Consider the following 27,513-nt stretch of genomic DNA (forward strand, 5'->3'; position numbering starts at 1 on the left):
TGAAAATCTCAGGTGTTACCAACACCTGGTGTGAGGACTGAGGGACAAAAGAGAGTCCTGGAAGCTCAGAAAGAATTTATTTCCAACACCCGCGTTTGCCCAGACGTGACCGAGAAACGGGACTGTAGAAGCACGGCCGGGCCTCGCTGGGCGGGACGGGCCTGGCCGCCGTCGCCACGGCAACGCCGTAAGCCGCCGCGTCCCCGCCTCCGCCGCAAACCTCGTTCTCGCGAGACTTGGCCGGCCCGGCGCGGCGAGGCCGAGGCGTTCCGGGCCGTTTTCAAACCGACGGTAGCGGGGCCGCGGCCCGGCCACGAAATGGCGGAAAACGACAAGCCGGAGGCTGCGGCTGCCGCGCTGCAGCGGGGAGCGGAGGAGGCCGCCGTTGCCGGCCAGCAGCCACCGCAACAGCAGCAACCGCCACCGCAACAGCAGCCGCAACAACAGCCGCCGCAACGTGAGGAGGCCGCGGCGGCGACCGAGAGCGGCGGGGGCAGCGCAAATGGCGTCAAAATGTGTGTGCCGGGCCGGGCGGGGGGTGCGGGGTGCGGCGGGCCGACTGGGCCGCGGCGGCGGGAACGGGGCCGGCAGGCGGCTGGGCTTCTCTCCCCCGCAACCCGCCGGGCTCCTCCCCGCCGCGGGCCGCTCCGAGGCTGGAGAGCCGCCATCCGTGTGAGGCGGCCCGGGCCTCGGCGATCTCGGGTGTCTGCCCTGGGAGCTGCGGTGCGGGGCCGGAGGCCGAGCGGTGGGCCTGGCCTCCAGGGTGCTGTGATGGGCTCTGGCCCGGCACGGTGTGGCGGGAGCCGTGTGCAGAAGTGTGCTGGGACGTCTGTGTTTGTGTTTGCTTTTCCAGACGTGCTGCGCTTTGTAAAGCCTTTGGGCTTCTCCTTTTTTGTTGTTTGTTTTTGTGGGAATGCTGAGAAAGCCCTATGGTGACTTATTTTACACAACATGCAAAAAAAAACCAAAAAAACCCACAAACTTTTCCTGTAAAAGACAAAACAAGCATATACAGAGTATGTAAGCTGTCTCTTTTATTGTAAGTCCAGAAGGAACGTAGTGCAGGAGAGCCAGAAATGCCAGGTCTTCAGAAAAATGCAGTGAATGGCCTTGTATGGGTTTGCTTGCTTTTGATGTCCGGCTTCAAGGGTTGTAATTCTTTAGATGAAGTAGATTTTGGCCTCTTATTGTTGAAGTTTCAGCTCCTCTCACAACTTCGTTTGCGTCTTACAGGCAAAATATATGTTTTAGGAGGCCTTGTGTTAGAATACATCAAGGCTGTTGGAATCTGGGATCTTTTAATGTGCTCTGTGCAGCCCAGATGCCTTTACTTGACTTTCAGGGAAGTCTGCATTTCAGTAAAACAACATTTCTTTTGGTTTTTTTTCTTCTCCTGAATCTGACCCTCAGCATTCAGAGTATCTTAATTATTCTACCTTGACCAGAAGATTGTGACCTTTTTGCATTCTTTAAGGCATGAAGTATTTTATTGCCTGTTGGCATTGCTATTGTTAAAATTATTTTTAAGTGTCCCTTCTCCATTCAGCAGTTTAATTATTTTCCCTTCAAAATTAATTGCATGCAAATAAAAAATTCCATCAGTCTGCAAGATAGGAATCAACAGGGTCTAGTCTGAAAATAACAGGACGTTCTTGGTAACAGAGTTTCAAATCCTAGTGTTTTGTGTACAGTTTCCAGTCTTTCCTGAAACAGGTATACAAAGGATGAAGCCATCGTCACGGAGTTGAACTGTGCTGCCTATTTCAGTGCCAGGTTTGTTTAGTGCTCAGATTGAGTTGAAGAGGAATCATGCTTTCAGCTTGCCCACCTCCCTAAATTTCTTGTATTGAGCAGCGGATCTGTTGAACTCAGTAAACTTGAACTGATGTATTCGTAATAGAATCACGTGTTCAGTTGTAGAGTCTGCATTTCCATCTCTGCTGAGCTTGTTATCTGTATGGCTATACAGATGCTTATGTGCAGAGGAATGAAGTAAACATGAAATGTTTAATTAATTAATTAACTTCACAAAACGTGAAGAGTAAAAATTACTATTGTTTTTTTTTCTTTGAGAAAATGGCAGCTCATAGTTTCCTAGCCTGTCTGTTCTGTGGCCTGTAGGTAATGAAGGGGACATTGTTTTGAATGTCTTTTATTGAAAGTACTTTTCATGTGAGAGCTGCAACCACAAAATGGACTCTACCTCCAGATTGTTCACTCGCCCATTGATTTTGGCAGATGAATTTTGTAAGGATTGATTATTTTTTTTTTAATCTCTATTTTCAGGAGACCATTTGTGATTTCTAGACTAAATGTTTTCGGTTTCCCAGATTTAAGAGTTTATTGCATCCTCTCTGCTCTCCTACCGGTTCATACAGTCAGTTGTCAGAGCCAGGGGATTCTCTCTTTGGAGACCTGGCACTTCCTGTGTACCACATTGAACATGCCCAGGCTGTTTCATAATCCTTTAAGCAGGAAAGAGCTTAAAAGGCTAAAGAGAATCTGTTGGTCTAATCCTGAAAACCAAGGAGGAGCTCTGGTTTTACTGGGGGTATCACGGTATATCAGTTTTGTCTTTACGAGTGGAACTGCCTTGGAATGAACGGGACTGACTGGAAAGCTGAAACTCGACTCTTTCCCTCTTGGATCCCCCTTGCTCCTACCTGTTCCCTGCGTTGTCCCACCCCTTTCACTTCATTACACATCCACCCAGGAGATACAGTGCCATAGCAGACAGGGTGGTGTGGAGGAGTGGTGGTGCAGTGGGAGCTGGAGAATGCTTGAGCTAGATAATGTGTTGTTGACTTGAATGTTTTAAATTTTACAAATTCTTAACCCAAGCAGTGTCCTTGCATTTCTCAGTTGCTAATCCTCTTTTAATCCGCTTGTAAACACAAGGACTGTGAGGTTAATATCATATGAGTACTTCAAAATTTGAGAAAAAGTTGCGAGAGAAAAATGTGCATGTTTGAAGTTATTCCTCTCTGAAAGGTGTCCAACTTTGAGTAGATAATACATTTAACTTAATGAAGGGCCATTTACGTATGTTCTGAGAGCAAAACTGTCACTTACTCACTGTTAATAATTATGCAAAAAGAGCTGAAAATAATAATTTCAGTGCATTAAGGTTGGCAGTCTTGCCATGTGCTATGGTTGTAAAACTAAAATGCTTGTTTTGTTTGGCTCATTTTACACTAAGAACCACCTGTAGTCAAAGTGAAATCAAAGCAAAGCCTTCTGAAAAGCAGGAGGAATTGTAAAGATAGCGCTGTTAATTAAGAAAGAGGGTTCACCGTCCATCTCTTTAACAGTGAGACACTGCCATGTGTTCTGTGAGACACTGCCATGTTCTTGTTCTAATTTGAGTGGCTGGTGACAGCTCTTTAATATAAAAAGTCCTTTTGCACATGCTTTCAAGTTTATTGTTAACTGCAGTGAGATTTGAACGAGTCACATGCAGCATCTGCTTAGTGGGTCGTGTTTGTTTGGCTTGTTACTGGAGGCTTTCAGTGCAGTGGTTTGGGCGCCTTGATCGTCTGTTACTGAACACCTCACCATAGTGACACTTTCTCAAGTGCTGAAGAGGTTTGGCTTTTGGTTTGGGTGTTTTATCTAATTCTGTACATAGAATATAATTGTACCGAGGTTGTGAAATGTGCTACACGAGAGGAGAGGAAGCATGCTGTCCTAAGAATATGAAATGTTTTTAAAAAGCAGGCAGCTGTTGTTGCTCCATTTTTGAAAGGCAGAGGGCAAGAAAGAAAGCTTTGTTGTTTTTAATGGATGATTCCTGGTGACTTAATTAGTCTTAGAGGCAAAGCATGTCTTAATAAGCCTATTTCCTATGCGTTTAGAATGTTTTCAAGTTATAGTAGTGTTAAGCAGTGGAAATAAAAAGAGCGTTTGTTCTAAGTTAAATTCTCATTTCTCTAAAAGCAGTCAGACAAAATCTGTGGATAAAAAGTATTTGTGTACAAAAAAAAAAAAGGTAGTTTGCCTGCCGGGGTCGATTGTATGCATTTATTAATACACTGACTGAAGTATACCAAGCTGTTCCATAAATTGGATCTTTTCAACTCTTGTGTGGCAAATATGGTGCAACTTTGCCAAGTATGAGTTGAAGTTCTTTGAAGTACCAAAGTGTGGATGCTGTAGGCTATTTTTCATCTGATTTCTTGAATTTTGATCTTTGTAGTAGTTTTATAGCACCATGTTCCTCAGTATTGACAGACTTAATGGAAAAGGGATGTAAGTGAAGTAGCAATATATGATTTCTGAACTTATAATAGTGCCTAGATCTCTTGTAACATTGATTTTTGTTCTAGGTAAAGCAACCTATTTTGAAACTACACTGATAGGATTGATGTATTGTTACTTAAAAGGAGGGCAACATCCGGGTAGTTCTGATAGCATAGAGTTATAGAGCTGGATGTGTTGGTGCTATGCAGTTTTGTAATTCAAGGTGAGACTAATGTTCATTTATGTATTTATTTGGAATGTAGGGATAATGATGAGACGGCAAAAGAAGAGAAGGCACCAGTGAAAGAGAAGCATGCAAAACCGAAGGCAATCCCTTCTCTTGGAAACAAGAATAGATTCCACCCCTATTCAAAGGAGAAGAACGCAGGCAGTGCAGAGAAGAAGGCTATTAATCGTAATAGAGTTTTCATTAGCAACATCCCATATGACATGAAATGGCAAGCTATTAAAGATCTTATGAGAGAGAAAGGTAACTTATTCCTTATAATACACTTCACGTAGAAAGGGAGGAAATACAACATATATGTCCTTTGAGCCACACAGATTTGATTTGACTTTTTTTTTTTTGGCCTCTACTTGGTACATCTATCTCCCTTCCCCCTCTTTCATCTGAGACAATTGCATTGCAGAGTAGGACTGGTAAACAAGGTATTCACAATCTTCTGCCATTCTAGTGTGACAGTAGAGAGTATATGCATGACCTCATGTCTTCTTAAAGAGATTGTTTCATTTAGTTGTAGTCTCGTAGATTTTCTTTAAAGGGCTATTGCATCTAAGCAACGCATCTAGTGTGTTAACATATAATAAAGGATGTCTTTCAAAAGTTGTTTTGTATTGGTGGAATCTGGCTGTGGCATTAACTTTGTCTGCATTGTCACTACTGCCACGACTGTTTGTCTGGAGATTTATATTAAAAGCTTGTTATTATTGTTGCAGTTCTGATAGTGTAATCTTAATACCCCAAACGTCTTATTGCAAGTTTTGGGGAATCTAATGCTAACATTTGACTTCTGTAAAAAGCTAGTTCTGTGTTCTGTCTTGAAAAAATAGATTCTTCAACCGTAATGCAAAGCACACCTGGCTTTTAGGCTGTGAAAAATGCCAAAAAACCCCTTCTGTAACTGCTGGTGTATCTGTTGTAAGGTGACGTGACTATTTGATTGGTTTACTTACTGAAACTTCCTACTTTAGAAAGTGAGTGGCTTGCTGTGAAATATTTGATGTGTAAATTTGGTTATTATTGAAGGCAAACTTATGATTGAAGATATTCAGGTAGAAAGTCACCTTAAAACAGGTGTTGTGAGTAGGATGACAAATGTTACACTTTTCAGTGAACGTTGACGTTTCATTTGTTAGGTTAAGGGACTGTGTATATCTGAATTTGTTCACCAACGATATCATACTGGCCAAAATATGATCTGTAGTATGAATTAGGTTAAATATAGTTGTTTGTTTTTAGATTTTGAGAATGTGGCTGCTGCATATTTCTGAAAATTAGCTAAATTACATAGCCTTTGACAGGAGGTACGTTGGTCTGGTTTTGATTGTTGGTGAATAATAGGTGTTTCTCTGTAGAGTTGTGCACAGGGGCACAGAAAAGAAAGATACTGGTGTTTAAATGCATTGTCTCTTGGTATTTTCCCTTTGTATGTCTTATGTAGTTGGTGAGGTTACATACGTGGAGCTGTTTAAGGATGCTGAAGGAAAATCAAGGGTAAGTGCCGTGGGCAACAATCTGCTAGAGGTTTAAAAGTTCCTCAGCAGTTTTATTTTTGTATAATACCTGTACCAGTTATTGGAAAGTAAGTTTCATTTTCACACTGATTTCATTAAGATAGCTTTGAGGTTTCTGTATTAGAAATAGTCTGACGCATTCACACAACTCAAACTAGCTGGCTGTGAAGGACAAAATACTTCTGTAAATGTTAACAAATGGCATTTACTCTTAACTCTTCTTTTTAGCCAACATCTTTGTTTCGGTACAAATCCCTTTTATTAAGGGATGCTCAGTAAATTGCTGATTTTATTTTTTTTAAATGTTACTAGTGTAGTATTCTCTTCCTGGGGACAAGAAGTATAAAATATTAGCTAAGAATATACTGTTTGAAGTGCCTGATTTGGCAGCTTTGTATGGTTGGTACTCTAAACACTGGATTAATGCATTTGCTTTTTTAAAAACTAAATGGGTGGTGATGGTTGGTGGCCAACAGAGTACCAGCAGCAATGAGGTACTAAGAGTGAAGATTGTTAAAGCTCCTCTGTCTAAAGTTTGGCCAGCAGTAGATCCAAACCTGCAGTGAGAACATGAGAAATGCAGGTTTGAGTCTTAACTGAAGTTGTAACAGTAGTTGTAAATGACTTTCTTCCATGCTTGCTAAAACAAAATCATGCTTTCAGCTTTGCTTCACTTAAAGCAATCCTAAACTCTGTGGTTTATTAGAAGGATTCTGGTGCAGCCAAAAATGTTACTTTCTTACAAAGTAATCTCTCAAGTATGTTAGCAATACTGAAGAGGTATGCAGACACCTTGTTCATTGTTCTTATGCATATGATGTACGTGGAGTTGAATTTTGCAGTCTGTGGGCAGTGTTTAATGGCACAATGAGTGTCTTGACTGGTTTTTGGTTACGTTCTGGGTGTTTTTTCCTTCCACCCCTTCCCTCCCTCCCCCAGTTTTCCTTACGCAGATCTGTGTGGCATTTTTCTATAGTCCAATTCTGGTTTGGCTCAAAGAGAACCCAATATAGTATAATGCATTTGAATGATATGTATGCTGAGAAAGGAGAAAAAATTCAGCTTGACTACCAGTAAAGAAAGTTTATTATAAATTTTGAAGCTGAAAATAACTTGATAAATAGTTATTTAACAGGATCTTTAATCTGTAATATACTAACATTTGTGCTGACTGACTTCTTTCTTTTTTTTTTCCTCTTTATATATAATTACAAATCATCGTGGCTGTAGGGTTGTGGGTAAGTTTCTCTTTCTATGTGCGTATAAATGCACTATTAACCAAGCATTCTGTCAATCTTAATATTTCTAAACTTTATTTTAATACTCTAAATGTTTTTGTTCCCTCTAAGTGTGGTTGAATTCAAAGATGAAGAATTTGTTAAGAAAGCGTTAGAAACTATGAACAAATATGATCTTAGTGGAAGACCACTGAATATTAAAGAGGTATGATTGTTGCTGTTGCTTTTAATACAAAATTCTAAAGATAGTCTTCTCTTTTAGTGACGTGAGTCTCAGCTGTGTAACTTTCAATTTCGTTTTTTATGGTACTTTCTGAATGGACTGAAGTGCCTGCTGGCTTGTGGAAAGTTGATACGATACTGAGCGATCTGACAAAAAGTGTGTTTCAAAGCTCAAACTATCTAATGCTATTCTCCTTTTAAACAACCTTATCTTTAACTTCATATTCTTACCTGTGTTGTCTTCTGCTGCTATGTTCATATTCCTTACCTGCTTCAAACAGGAGTTGGAGAAGAATGAGCTGGTTGTGAGACCACTATGTACTTGTACAGATGGGATGGAAAGTAGAGAATTGCTGCTGATTTGGAAAGTGAAATTAACGACAGCCTTTTTATTGTAGTGTTGTAGCATATGACACGCAGTTCTTTGTCCTGTTGCAGCTTTAATAATGGTATCAACAAATCAAAAAAGCTATTTAGATTTATTCAGTTCTTGGAAAAAGGTGCTAGGCTGACAGTCCTTTAGATTGAAATCTTTTCTACTTGTCCATAGGCTAGGTACAGCATGTGAAGTGGCAGTGCACGCTTCCTCAACAAGTGCTTTGCCAATATGACTCAACCCTCATCTGAAAGGACCCACCTCTAGAGGTGAGGGCATTAGGTCTCCGTGCTAATTCAGTTCTTGATCGCTCTGGTATGGACAAGGATGTTAGTTGATAATTTTGATGGGTTTATGTAGAATTTCAAATAGAAAGTTTTTGTTACCAGTCTTGTTATTGATCACTGAGTTGGGCTTAATTTTTGCGCTTGTTGCAGGATCCTGAAGGTGAACATGCTCGCAGGGCATTGCAGCGTGGAGGAGGACAATTTGCAGGAGGACACGGAGCTGATATTGCACCTGGATTGATGAATTTACCACCTTCTATTGTCAATAATCCAAACATTCCTCCTGAGGTTATCAGTAACTTGCAGGCAGGCAGGCTTGGGTCCACTATTTTTGTTGCAAATGTAAGTTTAAAAACGTATTTTAAAACTGTAGTGCCTGATCTTAGTAAAAATATCTTTTATTCATGTGTAATCCAGTTTTAATGGGAGAGGAAATGAGAAATCTTAGTTCACAGTCAGTATATTCAACTAAAAATGAAAAATATTACCCAAATTTTGGGCATGAAAGATGCATTCCAATCTTAAAATTGGCATGGATTTTTACTTATTGCACAGTCACATACATCAATTTAAAAATATGCTTACTACATATTTTCAATATCTACAAATGCATTTCTTCATTATTTTTTTAAACTCAATATACAACTTGTTTATTGTTATTTCTTGCTGGTTACTTCAGACGAACTTAAACCGTTGGGGATCATCAGCTCTTTACTTGCACAAATGTCAGAGAGAGGCTGTGCTGTGTCTGCAGGGGGCCATATGGGTGTATATCTGCTCTGTGCAACAACCCATCCATTTCCAGTGCTGGTACAATAATCAGAACAGTGAAATAGATATACATAGCATAACTTGATGCTTTCAGTTATCCTTTTTGTTAGACTTTGTTGTAGCGTGTGTACATTTAAAAAAAAATCCTTGCTGTTTACATCAAGCATTTTGAGAATCTGAAGATTTCCTGCAGTGTAGGAAATATTCCAAATTTAATCATAGAACAGGGATGTATACTTATGTATTTCTGTCTGTAAGCTTGACTTTAAAGTTGGTTGGAAGAAACTAAAAGAGGTATTCAGCATTGCTGGAACTGTAAAGCGTGCAGACATCAAAGAAGATAAAGATGGCAAGAGTCGAGGAATGGGAACAGTTACATTTGAACAAGCAATTGAAGCTGTTCAAGCAATATGTATCCTTGGTTTTGGGGGAATGAAAAAGGACCAAATATGGATTAGTCTTTGTTTAAGGTTCCTTATTAGCACAGTTTTGCAAATTGTGCTTACTTGCTTTCTAGCCACTTACAGGCTGGATCTTATACTATGCAGCTCAATTTTTGTAATAGTGACTAAATTTGCTTCTAGATTGTAGAAAGATGTCTGTGATGATGTTGAACAAACTTAAAATACGTGGACATGTGAATTTGGCTTTGTAGTCCTAACAGCCTTTGAATTGGCATTCTGAAGATCAGATGAGGAAGAGGAGAAAACTGAAAGTGATACAGACATAATTTTTATAGTGGTTCTTTTGAAAAAGTTAAATTGACTTGTGTAGTTAGATTCCTTGACTTGTGTTTCTTAAGCTATGTTCAATGGACAATTCCTGTTTGACAGACCTATGCATGTAAAAATGGTAAGTTGCTCTCATTTCTTTTTACCTTACTTCTCTATGCCACAGTGTTGAAGGAATCATAGCATAGCATCCTTCTTTTTTATCAGGATGACAAATCAGTCCCTCATGAAGATTTCCGCGTTGTGGACAGCAAAGCTCCTCAGTTACCTCGTGAGTACACTGTTTTTTCACTCTTTGCATTTGTGAATGTTTCTCTGAAGGTACTGCCTCCTATTTATTTCCACTGAAACCACAAAAGATACAAAGGCACGACAATGCTGTTTGATAGAGCAAATTCTCAACGACGAAGCACTATTTTTTGACACAGTTGCCATCATTAGCTATGCATTTTGTGCCTGTAAAAATGTCTGTGGCCATCTAGAATGTGGCTTATCTTTCATATTGCTGTCGCCACTGCTGAACCCCACCGCCACCACCTCGCTATGCTAACATCTGCTGTTTGCTCTCTGTAGACATTCGGCTAGTATCAGTGAATGTCAGTGGCTGCTATTTTTTCTGCCTGGGGGAATTCAGTGACACACCTTTCCTTCATGTGCACTTCCATGTCAGACACCATTTTGTCAGACTACCCCTCTGCTGCCACCTGTTGCATGGCAACAAAATGTAAGGGAATATTGATGGGAAGGTTCAACCTTTACTACCAGACCACCGACATCTGCTTTTGATGTTGTGGCCCAGTGTAATAAAATAGAAGGCATTACTTTCAGAGCAGCTCACATAATATATGTTGATGTGGTCTTGGAACCGTTTAGTAGTAGTTTTGCTTACAGTGATCTCCTTATGCTGAAAATCTTATGTTGATAGCTTTTCTTTTTCTTTTTTTTTTTTTTTTTTGAAGGTGGTCTTGGTGGCATTGGTATGGGACTTGGACCAGGTGGGCAGCCCATTAGTGCAACACAATTGAGCATGGGTGGTGGAATGGGGAACATGGGTCCAGGAGGTAAAGCCATGTTCTTCATTTTTAAGTTTCAGAGCTGTTAAGTTTATAATTGTCATTGCTCTTGTCAAGGCCATCCTTGCATAGTGTGTTTTTGAGACACTTTTAGAAATACATCAGGATCTTACCTGTGTTCTAAATGGCATTTGTTTCTTTGATTCAAAGGTATGGGAATAGATGGTCCTGGTTTTGGCGGAATGAATAGAATGGGAGGCGGTACGTGCAGTGAATATCTTTGTATTATGTATCTTTTAAATATTGGATAGAGAAACATTCTTCCTTATTTTACAGGGCTTCCTGGATTTCGTGGAATGGAAGGAATGCCTAACATGGGAGGATTTGGAGTCAGCCGAATGGGAGGTGGGTGAGCATGATTAGGTTGCTAATCTGCGAGCTTTATTAAAAGCTCTTTCTTCAGATAGAGATGAGTAATGTAGATGAATTCAAAGGAAATGTGGGCAGTGGCATGGATGGGAGCATAGGAGCTGATATGAAGGGTACCTCTGACTGGTGGATTAAACCTGCTTCTATCTAAACAGCAACTATGAAACAAGTGTTGTATTGCCATCTACTTAGATGAATATGACAGAATTTTTCTGTTGTGTGCATTATTCTCTACAGAAATGTTCCGTGGTGGAATGGGAGGAAACATGGACAGAGATTTTGCTCGTAGTGAGATGGCATTGAACCGTGGTTTTGGAGATTCTTTTGGAAGGATGGGTATGGTAACTGTTAAAGTCCCTGTGGCAAATTTCAGTAGTATTGGAAGAGTTTTAATAGGGGGGAAGAAGTAAGAGGTGTGGTTTCATTTGGCCATCTTCCTCTGTCTCACTGGTTGTTATTATAAGGATGTTTATTAATTTAAGGATATTTGTGTTTATTATGGTTATCTCTGAAGATGGAAGTTAAAATGTTTTTTTAATCTGTAACATAGAAGTAGTGATTCGAGGAAAGTATTGCACTTCAGACTGTTAACTGTGCCAGACATTATATCATTCGGATACTAAAACATATTGGCAATCTTGAACAAGCTGTTCATTCACTACCTCTGTAACTTCCAGGAGCCTTCTTTTGCAAAGACACACTGGAAAATTGTTCACCCAGGTAAGAATGTAGTAACAAACTGAAGAAGGTTCCAGTGTTAACCACTTCAATTTGTTACTACGTTCTTACCTGGGTGAATGCATTATAGGAGCCAGCCTTTCTTTTTTCCCCTGCCAGCCCCTCACTGTGCTCCACACCTCAGTTCACTACTGTGAAAGTGCTGGTGCGTTAAGATTCATGGACTCTAGGAAAAATGCAACTCATAGTCTTTTGTGGGAGAAAGAGGGTTGTTAATTTGGACAAGTCTCAGTGAAAGTTAACTATTTTGTGCTTCTCTACAGCTACTGGTAATTGTGTAGCAAGTAGTAGGGATGTAGTAAGGCTATCAGTTAAATTAGTTGTAGCGGCTTGGAGTTAAGGTCCTTAAAAATTGAGTGTATGTTTTCACTATGTGTACTTGCAACATAGGATGAACATCTGTTTCTTCAGTCAAAATCCAGAGCCAGTTCAGTTAGAAATGCTTGTACAAGAGGACTCAAAAGTCTGTTACTTGTAATACACCCCGTTTGGCCTAACGACTAAGTACTAAGGGCTTCCTCATATGCAAACTATTGGGAGTAATCCTGCTGGTGTTGAACAACCATAGTTTCTTGAACAGCTTGGTCCGTATTTCTTTGAAGTCTGACTGTGTTTTCTGTGAGGAGGAAACTGTTTCTCCCAAGAGACTGACAGGGAACCACTGCTGCTGTTTTGAACTGTCTACAGAAAATGAATCTGATGGAAGATGAAAAATGGAAAATATCAGCAGTTACGTTTCGTAGATAGTGAGGCAGTGGTGTCCAGCCCAAATTAGCCAGCAGTTGATCAGTTTTATCGTAAGTTAAAAACAGAGCTGTTTCTTGTAGGGAGAAAATCAAGCAAGAAAAATGTAGTAGCTGCCAGTTCCAGAGTAATCTGCAAGTTCCTGCTTCCTTACTTATAGGTTGAAAACTGAAATGATTACACTACCTATATCCAGAAACATTGCCTGTTTTTATAGGAAGCTCTTCTCTCAGGTCGGTACCACTGTTAGACCTGTGGTTCCAGAATGCTGTTTGTAGAAACAAAGTTTGTTGGAACTAATTTTGTCAGTTTTGTTCTGCAGAACAAATGGGAGAGTTTGCTCTGAAGTCCGCGTGGCCCCTTATTCTGCTTGGCATTGACATGAATGTAGTTCTTTGAGTTTTTACAATTCTACAAGCTCCCTCAGGATTACTTTACTGAATCATAGCGCTTCAATAAAAATCAGAGTGTGTTGTTTTTGTTTTTTTTTTTTTTTTTCATTAAACCCCACTTTCTAGAATCAGTTTCTCACACTGTTCTGGAGGTTTCATGGTTTTACCTGGCACTTTTTAACTAGTATTGCTCTCTTTCTCTTTTTTTCCCACCCAGTTCTATGAACTTTGCATTCGTAGACAATAAAGACAGGCTTTGAGAGACAATTTGAGCTTTTACCTGAGTTTCTTAAGAGTGGGAGAAACATAGTAAGGTTCAAATAGAATGAACCCTTCAGCCTTGAAAATGGGGCTGTTAATCCCAGTGTGGGAAATGGCTTATTTAGTTTAAGGTGTTTGCACTGATAGCAGAGTGGAGAAAAACTGCCTAGAAAGAAAATCAGAGTAGCTTACATCCTGTAATAGGGAAGGAAGAGGTAGTTACTTGCTGGGTATTTCCTACTTAGCTCGTGTAACAAAGGCACAGGCTGAAGTGTTCTGTGGAAAAGAATTGCTGGGAAGCACTGAGATCAGTGTGCTTTATCATTGTGTGCCTTGCTGTTGTCACTATCTGGCAGTTTCAGTGTATGTCACTTTATTTTTTATCTGTTTAGGTGGTGCAATGATTGGTGTTTTTGCCGGAGGAATGGGAGCACCTAGAATGGGCCCAGTAGGATCTGGAATGAGTAGGTTTACTTGTTTCCATGGAACGTGAATGCTCAGGCAATGTAATGATCTGGCTGTTGTACGTGCAGTTGTTTCAGCAGATTTGTACTGCAGTGTTTGGTCAGTGTCAGAAGTCTGTTGCATGTGACTGCAAGTCTAGTGGTTGTTAAAGCTGTTCTGTTAAGGTGAAAATTCATTTAGCAGGTTTTCCTCTAGTCTTTTCCTTAAACATACAGGTTTGAAATAGTTTGAGCTTATGGAGTGGAGGGAGAAGTGATTGAAGTAAACTTGTGTTCTAGAAAAAAGATGAATGGGCAAAATGAATTGTGTGAACTTGATGAAGCTGAGCTCAGTTATTTCAGTAATCTCTTGAGTTGCAGATTATCACAGAGTTTAACTTTGTGCAAAGCTCGGATACTAAGTTTATACTAAGGCAAATATCTCAGTTCCTCAAGCTAGAGCACACGAGAAACTAAAATCTTGCTAGTGGCAATCTCAAGAGACATGAGAGTTAGAGGGTCCCTCGTGATCTTGATAAACTTGTTTTACATTAATTTTTAATTATGAATCCAGAAAAACCAGTGTACAGGATATTTGAATGCCATTGATCTTGGTTCTTTATGTAATGTACTTCAATATATTCTATTGCATGTATCATGGGAAAATCCATACTCTTCACAGGACTTGCAGTCATGTCTGCTCTTTACACTATGTGCTTTTTCACTGACTGTCACTGAGCGTGCTGGGGCTGCGTTGAGTAGAGCTGAGAGTTTAGTTCTCTTCAGTTGACAGTGGTGTGTATGAGTGACTGCATGTATGCATTCTTTTATGGCAGAAGAAAAATAACTTTTGTTTATAATATGCTTATGCATTTGTTCCTAATAAAATACACTATTACTGTTATCCTCTTTCTGTAGGTGGTGGGATGGGTGGTATGAACAGTATGCCTGGAGGAATGGGAATGGATCGGATGAGTTCTGGCTTTGATCGAATGGGACCAGCTATGGGTGGAGGCCTGGACAGGAACATCGATATAGACCGAGGATTTGTGCCCGGCCCCATGGGAGGTGCCATGAAAGAGAGATTGGGCTCTAAAGGCAACCAGATATTTGTGAGAAATGTAAGTGTTTGAGTACGGGGAAACTCTAAGCTTATTTTGTGTGCATGTTTCACTACATGCTCTCTCCTGTCGTAACCTTTTGCTAGTAATAAATATTTTTAAATTCTAGCTCCCTTTTGACTTGACCTGGCAGAAGCTGAAGGAGAAATTCAGTCAGTGTGGTATGTATGCAACTCTTACATCTACTCAGCTCCACTGACTTCACATTCTGTATGATGTTCTTTAGATAAGGGCAGTTTTATAAATAATTTTTAAATTTTTAGGTTTGACAGCATGTGAGACTAAGGTACAACATGGGCTGTGCTGACTGAGAGTGCTAATCTGCTGTAAATTTTAACCCATTCTATTAATAAAATTACCCTTTGAGGTTTTTTTTTAATAGGAATAAGGTTTCCTCTGGTATGTAATGAAACGTTTATTTTGAGATAAATGCTTGTAGGGGTGTCAGTGTGTCCAGGCCATATATAATTTGCAGTAATGGTACTGCATCAAAGCAGTGTTAATAATTTTGCTAAAGCAGCAGATCTTTTTAGTGCAAGTAGGTGATCCTGATAAGCACATTTGCAGGCTGTAGTGTCATGCCTTCTGTTGTGAAATAAAAGCCCTTCTTTTTTGTAAGATACAGGAGTACTGTGAATATCCAGTAATTCTTTCTTTAATCAAACTTGTATGTTGAAATATGAGGGTGAGTTTAATTTTTTTGAAATCTCACTTTTCAGAATGGTATAACTTGATGTAATTGAATGTAACGCTTCAGAATTAAATAACTGAGTTGTGGATGGCTTTACTGACTTTGGGAGGCAGGAAAGAAAGAATTTAAAATGTTCTGCTGTGATATCTAAGGGAGTTGTCATGCACCAATGCGTAGAGCAGAAATACTTCAGACCTTGCAGTAGCACTGTGAAAAAACTCAGTGTTCAAATGTATTCAATAGTTACAGGAACTCAGTGTCCTTGTGTTCCATGACTGAAAGTTCTTCTTCAATTATAGCCAGAGCTGGTGCACCAGCTCGTTAGAGAGGAGTTCCCTGTTTTCCCCTATTATCAAGACTGAGTGCTGCTGTTAAAATTCTGGGAGCTGGAAGTCATTATCCTGGCATTGTACTGGGACAGCACTCTGCTAAAGGATCACATAAACCTTCGCCTCTTTTAAAAACAAAACGTGCAGCAGAGCTGTTCAATTCATGTTCAGTATTAAACTTATGCAGTTACGTGAACTTGATTAACAAGTTAATCTGAAACCAACGAGGTGTTGTTCACTTCTGATTTTGCTTCAGAAATTTTTCAGGGATTATCTAGTGCTCTTTTTTCTTGCCATCCACCTCCTGCCATGATTTGAATGGGTATGTGAAATAAGTTCTTGTGCAAATGGATGTAACTGTTCTCTACTAAAATGCATACAGGTAGTTAAGAAGAATTCTTCAAGTACAACTTCTTTTGCAGATACAGTTGTAGCATCGAGTGACTTATTATAGGAATATCTGTGTTCTGGTACAGTTATTTACACTCTGCCATCATCAGCTTAGTGCTACACTTGCAGTTATGCTAAGGAATTAGATTGTTTTCTGAAAAATTGATACGGGCAAACAGGTTTGTTTTTTTTTTTTGGTCTTAATTGTGTAGGCAACTGTCAGAGTTCTGGAATTTTTTTTTGTTCTTTCTGGCTACTGTCAGGTGCAGTGATGATGCTGAGTGTTTTTTAAGACTGATAAACACAAATATAAACAACAAACATATGAATCCACATCTCCATATTTCCTTATGATGCTGGAATGAAAGTGATTTCTTTCAGTGAAAGGCCAGCCTTTTATTCTATGACATTTAAATATAAAAAGCCCTGTATTTTAGGGGAGAATTTACTGTTCCAACTGGCAAATGAGGGCTCAAGAGTGGAGTGCATTTCTGGCATCTACATAGATGCGTTGTCTCGGGGTTGAGTGTCCAAACTTGAGCAAACACTAAAAGAATTGGGAAGTGCATGCTGGTTTTTTTGCTGTGCAACTTTTTTGCAAAATTACAAGATTGTTGTGGTTGGTTGATAATATTACTGTGATTGTCATACTAGAATGAACATGGTGGACTGGATTGAGCTGTCATTCATTCAAAATGTGTCCATTAATCACTGTTCTGGCAATATGACTCCATGAATGAAATGTGGAAATTTCCCTTAGATTTTTAGGGTGTTTTGTTTCCAACTTGATGTCAAATTAAGATATACTTCATCTTAGTTTAGAGCAAAGTTGAAAGAGTGGGTCATAATTTGGATTCTTCACTGCTGTTCTGATTTGTCTCATTCCTGAATCAGTGAATATGCCGTAAGTCTAAAAATGCTATTATTGTATGTTCCCCAAATTATATTTAATCTTTAATATTTAATCTTTTATCACTTCTAATTAGTTCTTTAAGTTTATAGTACACTGAAGGCTTAAAGTAACTGCTGTTTAACTTGTTTATTCAGGTCATGTAATGTTTGCAGAAATAAAAATGGAGAATGGAAAATCAAAAGGCTGTGGAACAGTCAGATTTGACTCGCCAGAATCTGCTGAAAAGGCCTGTAGGATAATGAACGGCATAAAAATCAGTGGCAGAGAAATTGACGTTCGCTTGGATCGCAATGCATAACTTGAAACTGTGTTCAGGAACATTCCTATGTCTGTTTAGCTTCTCTATCCTAGTAAGTCATTTTTAGTAACATTGTATGCTTACAAAAGCTGTAAAAAGGAACTTTTAAATCCCACCAGCCTTTAACAGTATAGTGTTTAATATACTGTGATACTTGTTAACTGAATCTTACTATGTTTGGTTTTTAAAGACAATTAGCCTGATTTTTTGTTGTTTTTTTAAGAGGCACTGAGCACCTGTAGGTTCCATTAGACTATGGGAACTTTGGATGCTTGGAGCCTTTGGAAAATTAGGCCAAGTGTCTCTCTCTAGTCATTCAGTTTAAATGAATGGTTATACTGTTTTTAATAAAATAAGCCATTTTCTCTGTTAAGATTGCATAGTGGGATTTGTTTAGTGTTTTGTGATTTTTATTTTTTTTCCCAAGCTCTTGTATCAACATTGTAATGTAAAAACTAGGTGGTTTTTTTTCCTTCCAGAATTCTAGTTTTACGTGCTTGTTGTCATACTGTAATTCTTGACTCTAAAGGAAAGGGCTCCAATTAGGCTGTGATGTTTTTGTTCTACTTAATATTACTTTAATGCCATGACTTAGTTCTGTAAATAAGATTTAGAGTCCAATGGAAGTCTTGGATTTTTTTTTTTATTTGACTAAATGAAGAAACTGATCTTTTTCTCTGGCTTTTATTTTTCATCAGTACATCACTGATTAAAACTAGTTACCACAGACCCTTGTAGGATTGTTCCCTATGATGCCAAGTTCGTATAAAATTGATAATACAGTAAATGCTAAGTAGAGTATAAGACAAATTGCTCCCAATTTTTTATCTATTTTCCAGCCATTCAGGTGAATTGCCAGAAAAATAAAAACAACTGAACAGATGAGAGAAGTGGCTGTGTAGGTCAGACCACTGCTGTTCACTTCTATGGGTTCGGATGTATTTATGAAGGCAGTTTTTATAAACCAGGGTATTCCCAGACATAGCATATCAAATACGTTGGATCCCACAATGTTAGACATAGCCATGTCTCCGTTTCCTGTAAAACAAGAAGTACAAATAAACCTGACTCGTGTTACACAAAATTGGCAAACTGTTTTGGAGCAATAGGCTGTCGGCCCTCGACTTTTTGTGAAGCGCCCTTTTCAATCTTTTTCTTTGCACAAAGGTAAATATGATTCCACAGACTGTGGTTTTGATACCACAAGCGTAAAAAATGTCTCCCTAAGTCACCAGTGCCTGCGAAGCTGCTCTTAAGCTAAGCTAAACAGGACAGTAAAATCCAGTTGTGTTTAAAATACCAAGACAGGTTGTGCTTTGCAGTAAAGCTGTGATGTGATCAACAACAAATCACACCAGCCCAGAACACTTACCTGAGATACTGGGAGGTTTTTAAATGTCTGAACCGCAGCTTTTTATGTTTTTTTTTTTTTTTTTTTTTTTTTAGCTAAGCTATCATATTTATTCATGGTAAACTTAGAAACTGGAGGAAGTTTTGAAGCTGCTCCTTGAATTTCTGGAGATGTTGACTAGAACTCTGTTGTCAAAGTGCTTTTTAAAAGCACCAATTGGAATGAGCCTGACCACCACGATCTTTACCTTTTCGAGCCACCAGCACACTTGCAACTGTATCTGGTACACTTGTTCCTGCTGCCAGTAATGTGAGACCCATTACTGACTCTGGAATTCCCAGTGTTTCACCTGTAGTTCAGAGACAATGGGAGAAAATATGAGCGAGATTTTTTTAGGTTGTTTCATCTGAAGAAATTTATTCAGGTGTCCTTTGCTGGAAAAAGGATTATTAATAATAGTAATTCTAAAATCTGTGGAAACTGTTCACCAATTTAACTTGACTAAACATGCAGTGACTGAACTATGAAGTAGTTAAAAAGAGTAACAGTAACAACAATGAAATGTTATATTGCTCTTGTTCCTCAATCAAGGAACTATAGGATAGCAAATATCTTATTTACAGCTTTTTCAAAGACCTGAGTGGATGGAAGGTTTTCTGTGTTCAAAATATTGGTTATGGATTGTCCTTTGAGGTGCAGTTGAAATTTAAATTCCTATTTATTCCCTTTTCTCAATTCCTGGAAAATGTAATAGTTTTCTTTGGTTTGAGACATTTCATCATTGGCACTCCAAAGTGTTATGGAGCAGTAATTCTTATAAACACAAACTCTCCAAAGGGGGGAGAGGAGAAAAAACACCAAAGCATGACTTTGTTAGGAAATGAGGACATTAAGGGTATGGTTACAATATTGTCTCATCTATGTGGCTCTATCACTTCATTGCAGTTAGAAGGAATTAGAAGTTTTTCAGTCTATGGGAAGAAGCAAAATGACTTTTAAGTACAAGTAGTTCTGTAGAAGGGTGAGTTTCTTTACATCAACACTGATTTTAAATAAAAAAAAAATATATATATATATTTATCAAAGCAGAAATTTCCTGCCTGCCTGTATTTTTAGCCCCGTGTGTGCTGAAAGAATACAGGTTTCTTAGAATACAGGGATTCAGATCTTCAAAATTGTAGCAGCCTTTAGTTTTATGTACCATTCATAAGCATCAATACCTTGAAGTACTTGATATTTCTGTTCAGACTGTTAAGTAATTAAAGCTTGTCTTACATTTTACTGAACCACATAAATTTATTTTATTATTGTTTTTAAAACCTGTATTGGTTTTAGTATTCAGACTGAAGAGTATTCAGACACTTCTAAGCAGTTTTCTTAAAATAAGAGGCAGTGTGCTGTAACGTAGCTCAGCAATGATTGCCTAGTACATAACAGCTTAGTCTAGATCAACCCCATAAATTTGTTTGAAATTTTTCCTGTTCAAAGGGACTAATATCATCCTCTTGTAAAATATGTAGTGGTATTTATTTTTCCATGGCTTCTAATGTAAGAGATTGGTAGGATGGAGGGACCAATAGGATCAGCTTTTATAAGTTAAGCAAACAAAGCTGAAATATGAATGAACCAGTGTTATGTACCTAGTAGTCGTTTCTAGCCCTCTGAAGTTTATAAGATAGAATCTAAACTCAGGTGAAGCTGATTTTTTTTTTTTTAACTAGTAGATAGATTCATCTTCTAGTTGAACTGTAGGGTTTTTTTTTCTGGCAATTGACCATAAAGAGAGAATGGTCTTATTTTTCTAGCCTTCAGTTCATTTTGTGTATCGATAGCAATATCTTGCTATAGTAATGAAAATTTCCTTGCTAGTAAAAAAAAAAAAAAAAAAAGTGTACTAAATTAGGTTTGCTCTTGACCATCAAAACGTAGCCCCCTGCGATGAACCTTTTGGCACGTTTGATAGGCCATTTTTATGCAAAAATAGAATATTTTTGGGTCAACTTTCATCGGAGAACCTAGACTTGAATATATATATATACAAATACATGTAATTTTTAGAGTTTTAATGTGTAAATAGAACATATTTGACCTTGAAGTAGTGGGACAAAGACCCCAGTGCTGCTTGTAATGACTCTTCAGAGTGGACTAGCACTAATGTGCTATTTGGAACTCCACTGTACCTGCTTTCATATGAATTAGTGTTTCGTCTAGTAGATGGGCAATAATTTTCATCTGGATCCTGTCTCAGAGGCTTCTAGCATTCAGATGGTGAATCTTTGATTTTTAGATACAAACAGAAAATCGTTTGACCAAGGAGTGAACCTGATGGGTGTTGTATCCAGCAATGTTAGTAACTTCTCACATGTCTACCGTTGTGTAGGTCTGTGTCTGCACTTAACAAGAAGTTATTCGCTGAATTTTTAGTTTGAAAACAAGTTTAGGATGCTGAACTAGCAGAATACTCAAGTAGGGTTAGTGAGCTATGATGTAGAAATGGCAATGTTTGTGCTGTTTCTCATTTAGAGATCTGTTTTCTGCTCGTTCTTAAAATTAAAACCTGGTTGTTTTTTTTTTTCTTGAGCTGACTGGAGAAACAGTGAAATGGGGAAACCTTTTAATACTTTAAGTTATTTTAGAACTGATTTTACATTCATTCACATCTTACCTCGCTCAAATTCAGTGCTTTTTCAGCTTTACTTTATGATGCAGATTTTTAAGAGAGAAACACATGTAAGGAATAAACATATATGACACTAATAAACATGTGACACTGTAGTGGGAATAAAATAATATGGAATTTTGGGCACCATTTTTGGCAGTTGAGGTGTAGAAATAATGGATCTCTTCCAAAAATCTGAATCTTTAATTTCAGTCTTGGTGGATTCCATGTTTGCCAGGCTTCAGCCTGATGAGTTTGTTCCTGCATACCTCATTGTTTCACTTCATCGAGCAATTTAATGAAACTATCTTTTTAAATATAGGCTGTTTTTTGTAGCTTTGTAAACAAATTCTCTTTCACACAATGGTAAGCAGTCAAAAATAGGTAAATTCTACAGAGGTTTTCTTCAGATGGAAGGAGGCAAACGAAGCAGTCACACACAAGGGATTATTTGTTTTAAGCAAAATACGTGTTGCTATACTGACTGCTAAATGTGAAAAAGGAAAATCTTCACACAAAGAAAACTTTTCCAGCCGTGGTCAATCGGTTGCTTCGGTGCAGCACCTGAGGTACCTACCTGCTACTGTTATCATCCACACAAGGACGTAAGTGATTGCAGAAATCCATGCTGCTGACATGAAAAATGTTACCATGAACCAATTCCTCCAAAACCGCCTTCTGCAATCTGGTGTAGTCAAATAGAGCAGCGTAATAATAGGGAGGGATAACACCCACAGAATTCTCTTCATATCTTCTTCAGGCATGGTGAAGACGCTTGGATGATCTGTTGATGAATGAACTGTTTTAAACTGTAGCATTAAGTTTGAATCTTAGCACTAAGTCAGACGATTTGCTTCTACTTGTGAGAATACTGGAAAAAGGTACAAGAAAATGACTGTGACGTTGTAACTGTTGTCTTACTAGTGCCTACATCACACTGGACTGAACTCTGAAATCAGATGTTCTTTATTACTGTGTCACTAGGAGACAGCCAAGGTGGATGAAAAATGAACTTGTCTATGAGGTTTATGCAAAATGTTTACAAGATTTAGCACCAACTGATGATTTGTCTAAGTGAAGAGGAAGCTGGTCCGTGGCTCCATATTCCTTCTGCTTTAATGCATATTTTGGGTTACAAACTGGCCACTGTCATGACGAAACAGGATGTATTAGTACAGTAGCAGTGTGTCTTTCAGCTGATACTGCATTTGACAGAGTTGCTGGGAAGTTTCAAACATGCACAGCAATAACTGATGGAAGTTCTGTTACTGGCACAAATAAGCAACTGTCCTAGCATTCCTGTAGCAACTAGCTTCATACAAAAATCACAACTACAATTTTACTTAACGTTATATTCCAGCACGGAATAACGAAGTACTTAAATACTATGATATTTTTTGAGCAAAATCTTAATAATATCTGAAAACCCGCTCTTTGTTAGAACTTAGAGACAACTGTAAGAATACTTATACCTTCAGAGATCTCATCGAGCCCATGTAAGCTTGTTGAAAGCTGAGAATAGTCCAGCTCATCTTGAAAAATTCCACTATCAGTTCTTGACTGTGGACGAATTAGAGGCCCTCTCTCTTCCCTCCATCCAGCTAATGGCTGCTGCTCACCGCTCTGTTCCGTGGCTTTTGTAAAACACGAGCAGCAGGGACTGAGCTTTTTCATGAGGCACCGGTTGATTTTAATGTCAAAACATAGTACCAGAATATAACACCCATATATTAATAATAAGGAAGCACTTTCATACCTAGAATTAAAAATAAAAAAAAAAAATTACATAACGTGTAATATAGATTAATATATAATAAATAACTAAAGTGACTGACATGAGAAGACAAAAATTGCATGAGTAGTGAAAGGAAAAAACAAAAGCATCTTTTTGCACTTGTATGGGCAATGTCATGGAAGTTTGTAAGTTTCTTCATGTCTTTCAGCAGTTTAATTAATTCTCCTCCCCTGCAGAATCTTGTCTGTGTATTGTATAGCTGCATGTTTTCCAGGGGAACTTACTGAACAACTGATGTTTGCAAAACTGAGTCTTATGAGATGGTTAAGGAGGCGGACAGAGTGTGTTATTTTGAGTCAGAAATTTCAGAGAGGTGGCGCCGGGCCTGACTGTTTTGAGACAAGAGGAGCTTCAGTAGTGATGGAAGAGACTTGACATCAGAAAGTCATGATCTACTTCTGACAGAGGAACGTTTTAGTGGTAATGCTGTTAAGGAAAGTCTGTAAAAGAAGTAAGCTACGAAGACCAACTGCTATGCCAAAACAGGTCAGATAGAAGTTGTGAAGTTTGTACAAAGAAGCCTATGCAGACCAGACTATAAATACGCAGGGTTTGAATGGTTGGGTAACAATCTTTACAAGTGTTGTGACTTTCTACATTTTTAAAGCCAACAGGATGTATATTTCTGTTAGTGAATGGCAGCTGAAGTTTGTCTGTTTGTTTTTTAGCACTGTTTCACTAATCTCCAGTCAACGGTAATTAAACACTACTTGTGCTCTTACCAGTAAATTCTGCTGTCAGATATCATCGCAAGGACCGCCGCTGCACTAATGGTATATGCCAGGCAGTCTCTAAACAGCGGCCAACAGGATAGCCTGGAAACCTGCAGATCACAGATTCATTTTCATTTTTTAAAAATGTGTCTGTAATACTTTCACTAAGTGCTGTAAATGCTGCATCGGTATGTTGTTTCTATATTATGTACAAATTTAAGATTCTTAGGAATGACTCAAGTATGATATTTAACAACTTAGTGTTTTTAAAAACTTTCATAGCAACTTATCTGAAATCTGATTACATGCTGGTTTTGCTACGAAATAATAAACTTGACGGTTGTCATAGTAAGTCTCTCTTGACTTTTGTTGGCGAAGCAGAAAGGATAACCACTTGGCTCTCAGGTGCAGCCTGTCCGAGTTGATCCTTACCACGCTAGAGAGCAGCCCGCATGCTGCACAGATCCCCAGAAGATTGTAGATGGCCGATCCAAGGATGGTGCTGACGCCGATGTCTCCTTTTGTCACGAAGACTCCTACAGGGAAAATGACTCTGGTACGTTCCTCTTTGACATGCAAGGTAAAGAGTTCTAGGTTACTAGGAGTCAAAGTGCGTGTCTCTTACCTAGAAAAGCAGTGACAAGCTCTGGAGCAGAGCTTCCAGCAGCCATAAAAGTTGCTCCAGCAACATCCTGAGAGAGGCCAAGGCCTGAGGACAGAGCAAAAGAATTGCTTTAAGAATTTTTTTAAAACCTAAATACTTCAGCAGTCTTACATCAGTATGTAATGTTAGAAGCTACTACAGTGTACTGGGATGAACTCTGCTCTCTTTCATACAGTTAATGCAATTATTTGAAATTCCTAAAACACTGAAAATGTAGCCTCGTTAATTGAGCTAACTTGTTCCCAACCTCATTTAAATACTAGAAACTGGTAACAAAGGCATTGCAATATGATCTTAAAAGGTAAAACTGGCACGTTTATGTTGGCCTTAATGCTGCTTCATGAGGATAAAACTGGTGGGGAGGTTCCTTGGACCAGTGTGGTAACTCTTCATGATGATTCAAGTCAAGTCTGTTTTGAGGGAAATCCATGCTCCTGTGTCTTAGTAAACCAAAAATAGATTTAAACCAGTGCTGGAATGAACCTCCTCCATGAACGCTATACGACTTTTGTTCTTGTAAACTGTTTATGAAACATTACCTTTTGGATTGAGGTCTGTGCTGAGATAGGAAAGTATAGCTTGATACGGAACAACAGTCTAACATGTCAATTTAAATGAAGTATTGGCTCTATGGCAATGCTTAAACTTACATTTCCTGCAAGCATTCTGGTCTGGAGAGCATTTTCCAGTGTTCAGGGATGAGTTTCCCTGGAGAATCTGTTTTATCAATGAAGATCTGAACTCAGCCAGGACCACTTTTACATTCAGCGGTCTGTTGAAGCCTGGGGACTTCCTGCAGGGTGATGAGATTTCACGGGCTGTTCTAACTGTCCCCTCCTCTGACACCCACTGTATGGCGGCAGCTCACGCCGGTGCTTACAGGCTTTGCTTTTCGGCGCAGCATCGTACGCTGCTAAGGTCTGTGTGTGCGAGGATCCGCGGGGTGGCTGCAGCTCTGCCCGCAGTGCCCCAGCTACGAGCCCCCGGCGCTACAGGGAAAGGGATGAACGCACTTACATTCCGTGATGATCTCTAGAGACGGAAGGAAGTAATCATCGCACACGATGGACGCGGCCAAAAACATGTAAAGTATAATTAGGAAATAAATAACGATTCCGCCATCCTTTCTCTCCTGCGGTGTAAAAAATCCCTCAGGAAACTCAGACGAAGGGGGAACGCAATCCGTCCCGTTCTCTGAAAGACGAGGACAGAGCCGTTACAGCGCGGCCGGGGGCGGTCGGCAGGTGCGCGGCTCGCGCCCCTCGCCCCACCTGTGTCCTCTGCCGGGCGCTGCGCTCGCGCTCCCCTCGGCTTCCAGCCCCACAGCGCCAGCAGCAGCAGCAGCAGCGCCGCCCGCCGCCTCCACAGCCCGCCCGCTCTCGCCCGCATCTCGGCGGCCCCGGAGCGGCTCTGAGGGCGCGATGGGAGGAGGCAGCCGGGGTTAGGGCCGGGAGGGCCACGTGACCCCGGGCTGAACGACCCCCTGCTCGCCCTCCGCTCGGGCGTTTGTGCTCCTGAGGCAGAGCCGTTCAGCGAGAGCTGGGCTGAGCGCGGCCGCGCAGCCCCTCCCTTCAGCCCGGTTGACTAACGTTCTTTGTGTGGTGACCTTTCTGCAGCGAAGTCATGTGTATAATTGAGGATTAAATGGTAAAATGCAGTCTTTTTGCAGGATGGCTTTGCACGGCTGTTCCCCACTCCCATAGAAGGAGTTTGTTTTCCATCGAGCCCCTCTCAGACATCTCCACAAACACCTTTGATCCCATTAGGCACGATGGCATTTGGAGGTGCCCACATTCTGCTCATTGCTCATCAGGCGTCGGGCTGATGCTTGCACTGGTGAGAAACATGCAAACGGGAGAACAGCGTGGTGCTCTGCTGCATCCAGTGCTTCCCAGCGCTCGTTCCTTGCACCCATTTTGCTTGCTCAGTGCATGACCCATCTCTGTAGCACGCAGGAGATGAGATGAGGTGATAAGATGGCTCTTCTTCTTCCGTGGTAAAATGGAGCAAACAAAAAAAATCCTAAAGCCACCCACCGTTACAATATGAATGCGTGTTCCTGGAGAGAACGTTCTGGAACAACAGACTTTGCAGCAATTACTTTTACCTTTTTCTGACCCCTCCATGAAAAGGGGCCTGGAACGCCCTTTACCTCAGTAGAAATGACTTCAATCGCCCAAAGCTGTGGAGGTGATGGGTACCTTTTGGAGGACATGTTCCCCAGGCTGTCTGAAAAGCAGAGGGAAGCAGAGCTGTGGCAGCTGCTGCTCCTGCTTTGCAGCAGGAAATCAATCGTGGTGATTTTGAAAGATTTATGGATAGGATTTATTTCTAAACCCCACTTTTCCATCATAATGAAACAGTGCAAATTTTCCTGTCTAAATTACTGATGCCTGTTTCCCTACGTGGGTCAACAGAAAGAGCTTCGTTATGGAGGTAAGCGCCTTCCTTGCCATTATGTGCCTCTCTTCCCTCGAGCTGATCATTTACCTGCTCTTAGAACCCCAGCACAGTTTTCTGATATCTGCTGTTTCAATTTAGGCACTTTGAGAGCGTGCTCTTTTTTTTCACGACTTTAATTACTCATGAGAGTGCCGTTCTGATGGGAGCGGGCTCTCCAGCACTGCGCACTGCTGGCTGTGGAATTAGGAAAGCTCAGTCATGTGCTTCCAGGATTTGGAGGTTTCACCATGGTCTATTTTTGCTACGTGTTCAAGCTCTAATTCCTTTCTACAGGCAGCCCCTCTCCTGCACAGCTGAAGCAAATCAAACCTTTGATTTCAGGAGACAGAAGCCTGCTTATTTTGCCATGAAGTTGGGTGGGGGGGGGTTGCTGTGCTTTTGCTCTCTCTGCAAAGCGTTCCCCTAGAAAGAGCAAAAGCCCCAAAGCCTCACAGCAGGAGGAACCATGTGCTGTGTATCTGTGTGTTTGACCCAGCACAAAAGTGCT

General features: G+C 39.9%; 2 protein-coding genes across 2 annotated transcripts; one reads left to right on the forward strand and one right to left on the reverse strand.

Annotated features, from left to right (window-relative positions):
• The first annotated feature begins 303 nt into the window (after positions 1 to 303).
• MYEF2 (myelin expression factor 2) lies at positions 304 to 24,247 on the forward strand. Its single transcript, XM_042824669.1, has 17 exons — positions 304 to 515; positions 4,503 to 4,729; positions 5,922 to 5,974; positions 7,225 to 7,232; positions 7,344 to 7,437; positions 8,268 to 8,459; positions 9,147 to 9,300; positions 9,691 to 9,740; positions 9,827 to 9,890; positions 10,579 to 10,680; positions 10,843 to 10,893; positions 10,969 to 11,037; positions 11,299 to 11,397; positions 13,589 to 13,660; positions 14,558 to 14,760; positions 14,870 to 14,921; positions 17,218 to 24,247. Exons 1-17 carry the CDS (start codon positions 319 to 321, stop codon positions 17,379 to 17,381), a joined length of 1,851 nt encoding a protein of 616 aa, XP_042680603.1. The 5' UTR covers positions 304 to 318; the 3' UTR covers positions 17,382 to 24,247.
• On the reverse strand, positions 18,097 to 25,686 carry SLC24A5 (solute carrier family 24 member 5). The gene is made up of 8 exons (XM_042824676.1): positions 25,581 to 25,686; positions 24,525 to 24,608; positions 24,332 to 24,435; positions 23,909 to 24,009; positions 22,864 to 23,147; positions 21,969 to 22,175; positions 18,980 to 19,081; positions 18,097 to 18,419 (listed from the first exon to the last, which is right to left on the reverse strand). The coding sequence occupies exons 1-8, from the start codon at positions 25,645 to 25,647 to the stop codon at positions 18,097 to 18,099; spliced, it is 1,272 nt and encodes a 423-aa protein (XP_042680610.1). The 5' UTR covers positions 25,648 to 25,686.
• Between the last annotated feature and the right edge of the window lie 1,827 nt (positions 25,687 to 27,513).

Source organism: Centrocercus urophasianus, unplaced genomic scaffold, assembly GCF_019232065.1.
Source record: "Centrocercus urophasianus isolate 14NV4802_14NV808 unplaced genomic scaffold, USGS_Curo_1.0 seq_23, whole genome shotgun sequence".
Taxonomy (NCBI): domain Eukaryota; kingdom Metazoa; phylum Chordata; class Aves; order Galliformes; family Phasianidae; genus Centrocercus; species Centrocercus urophasianus.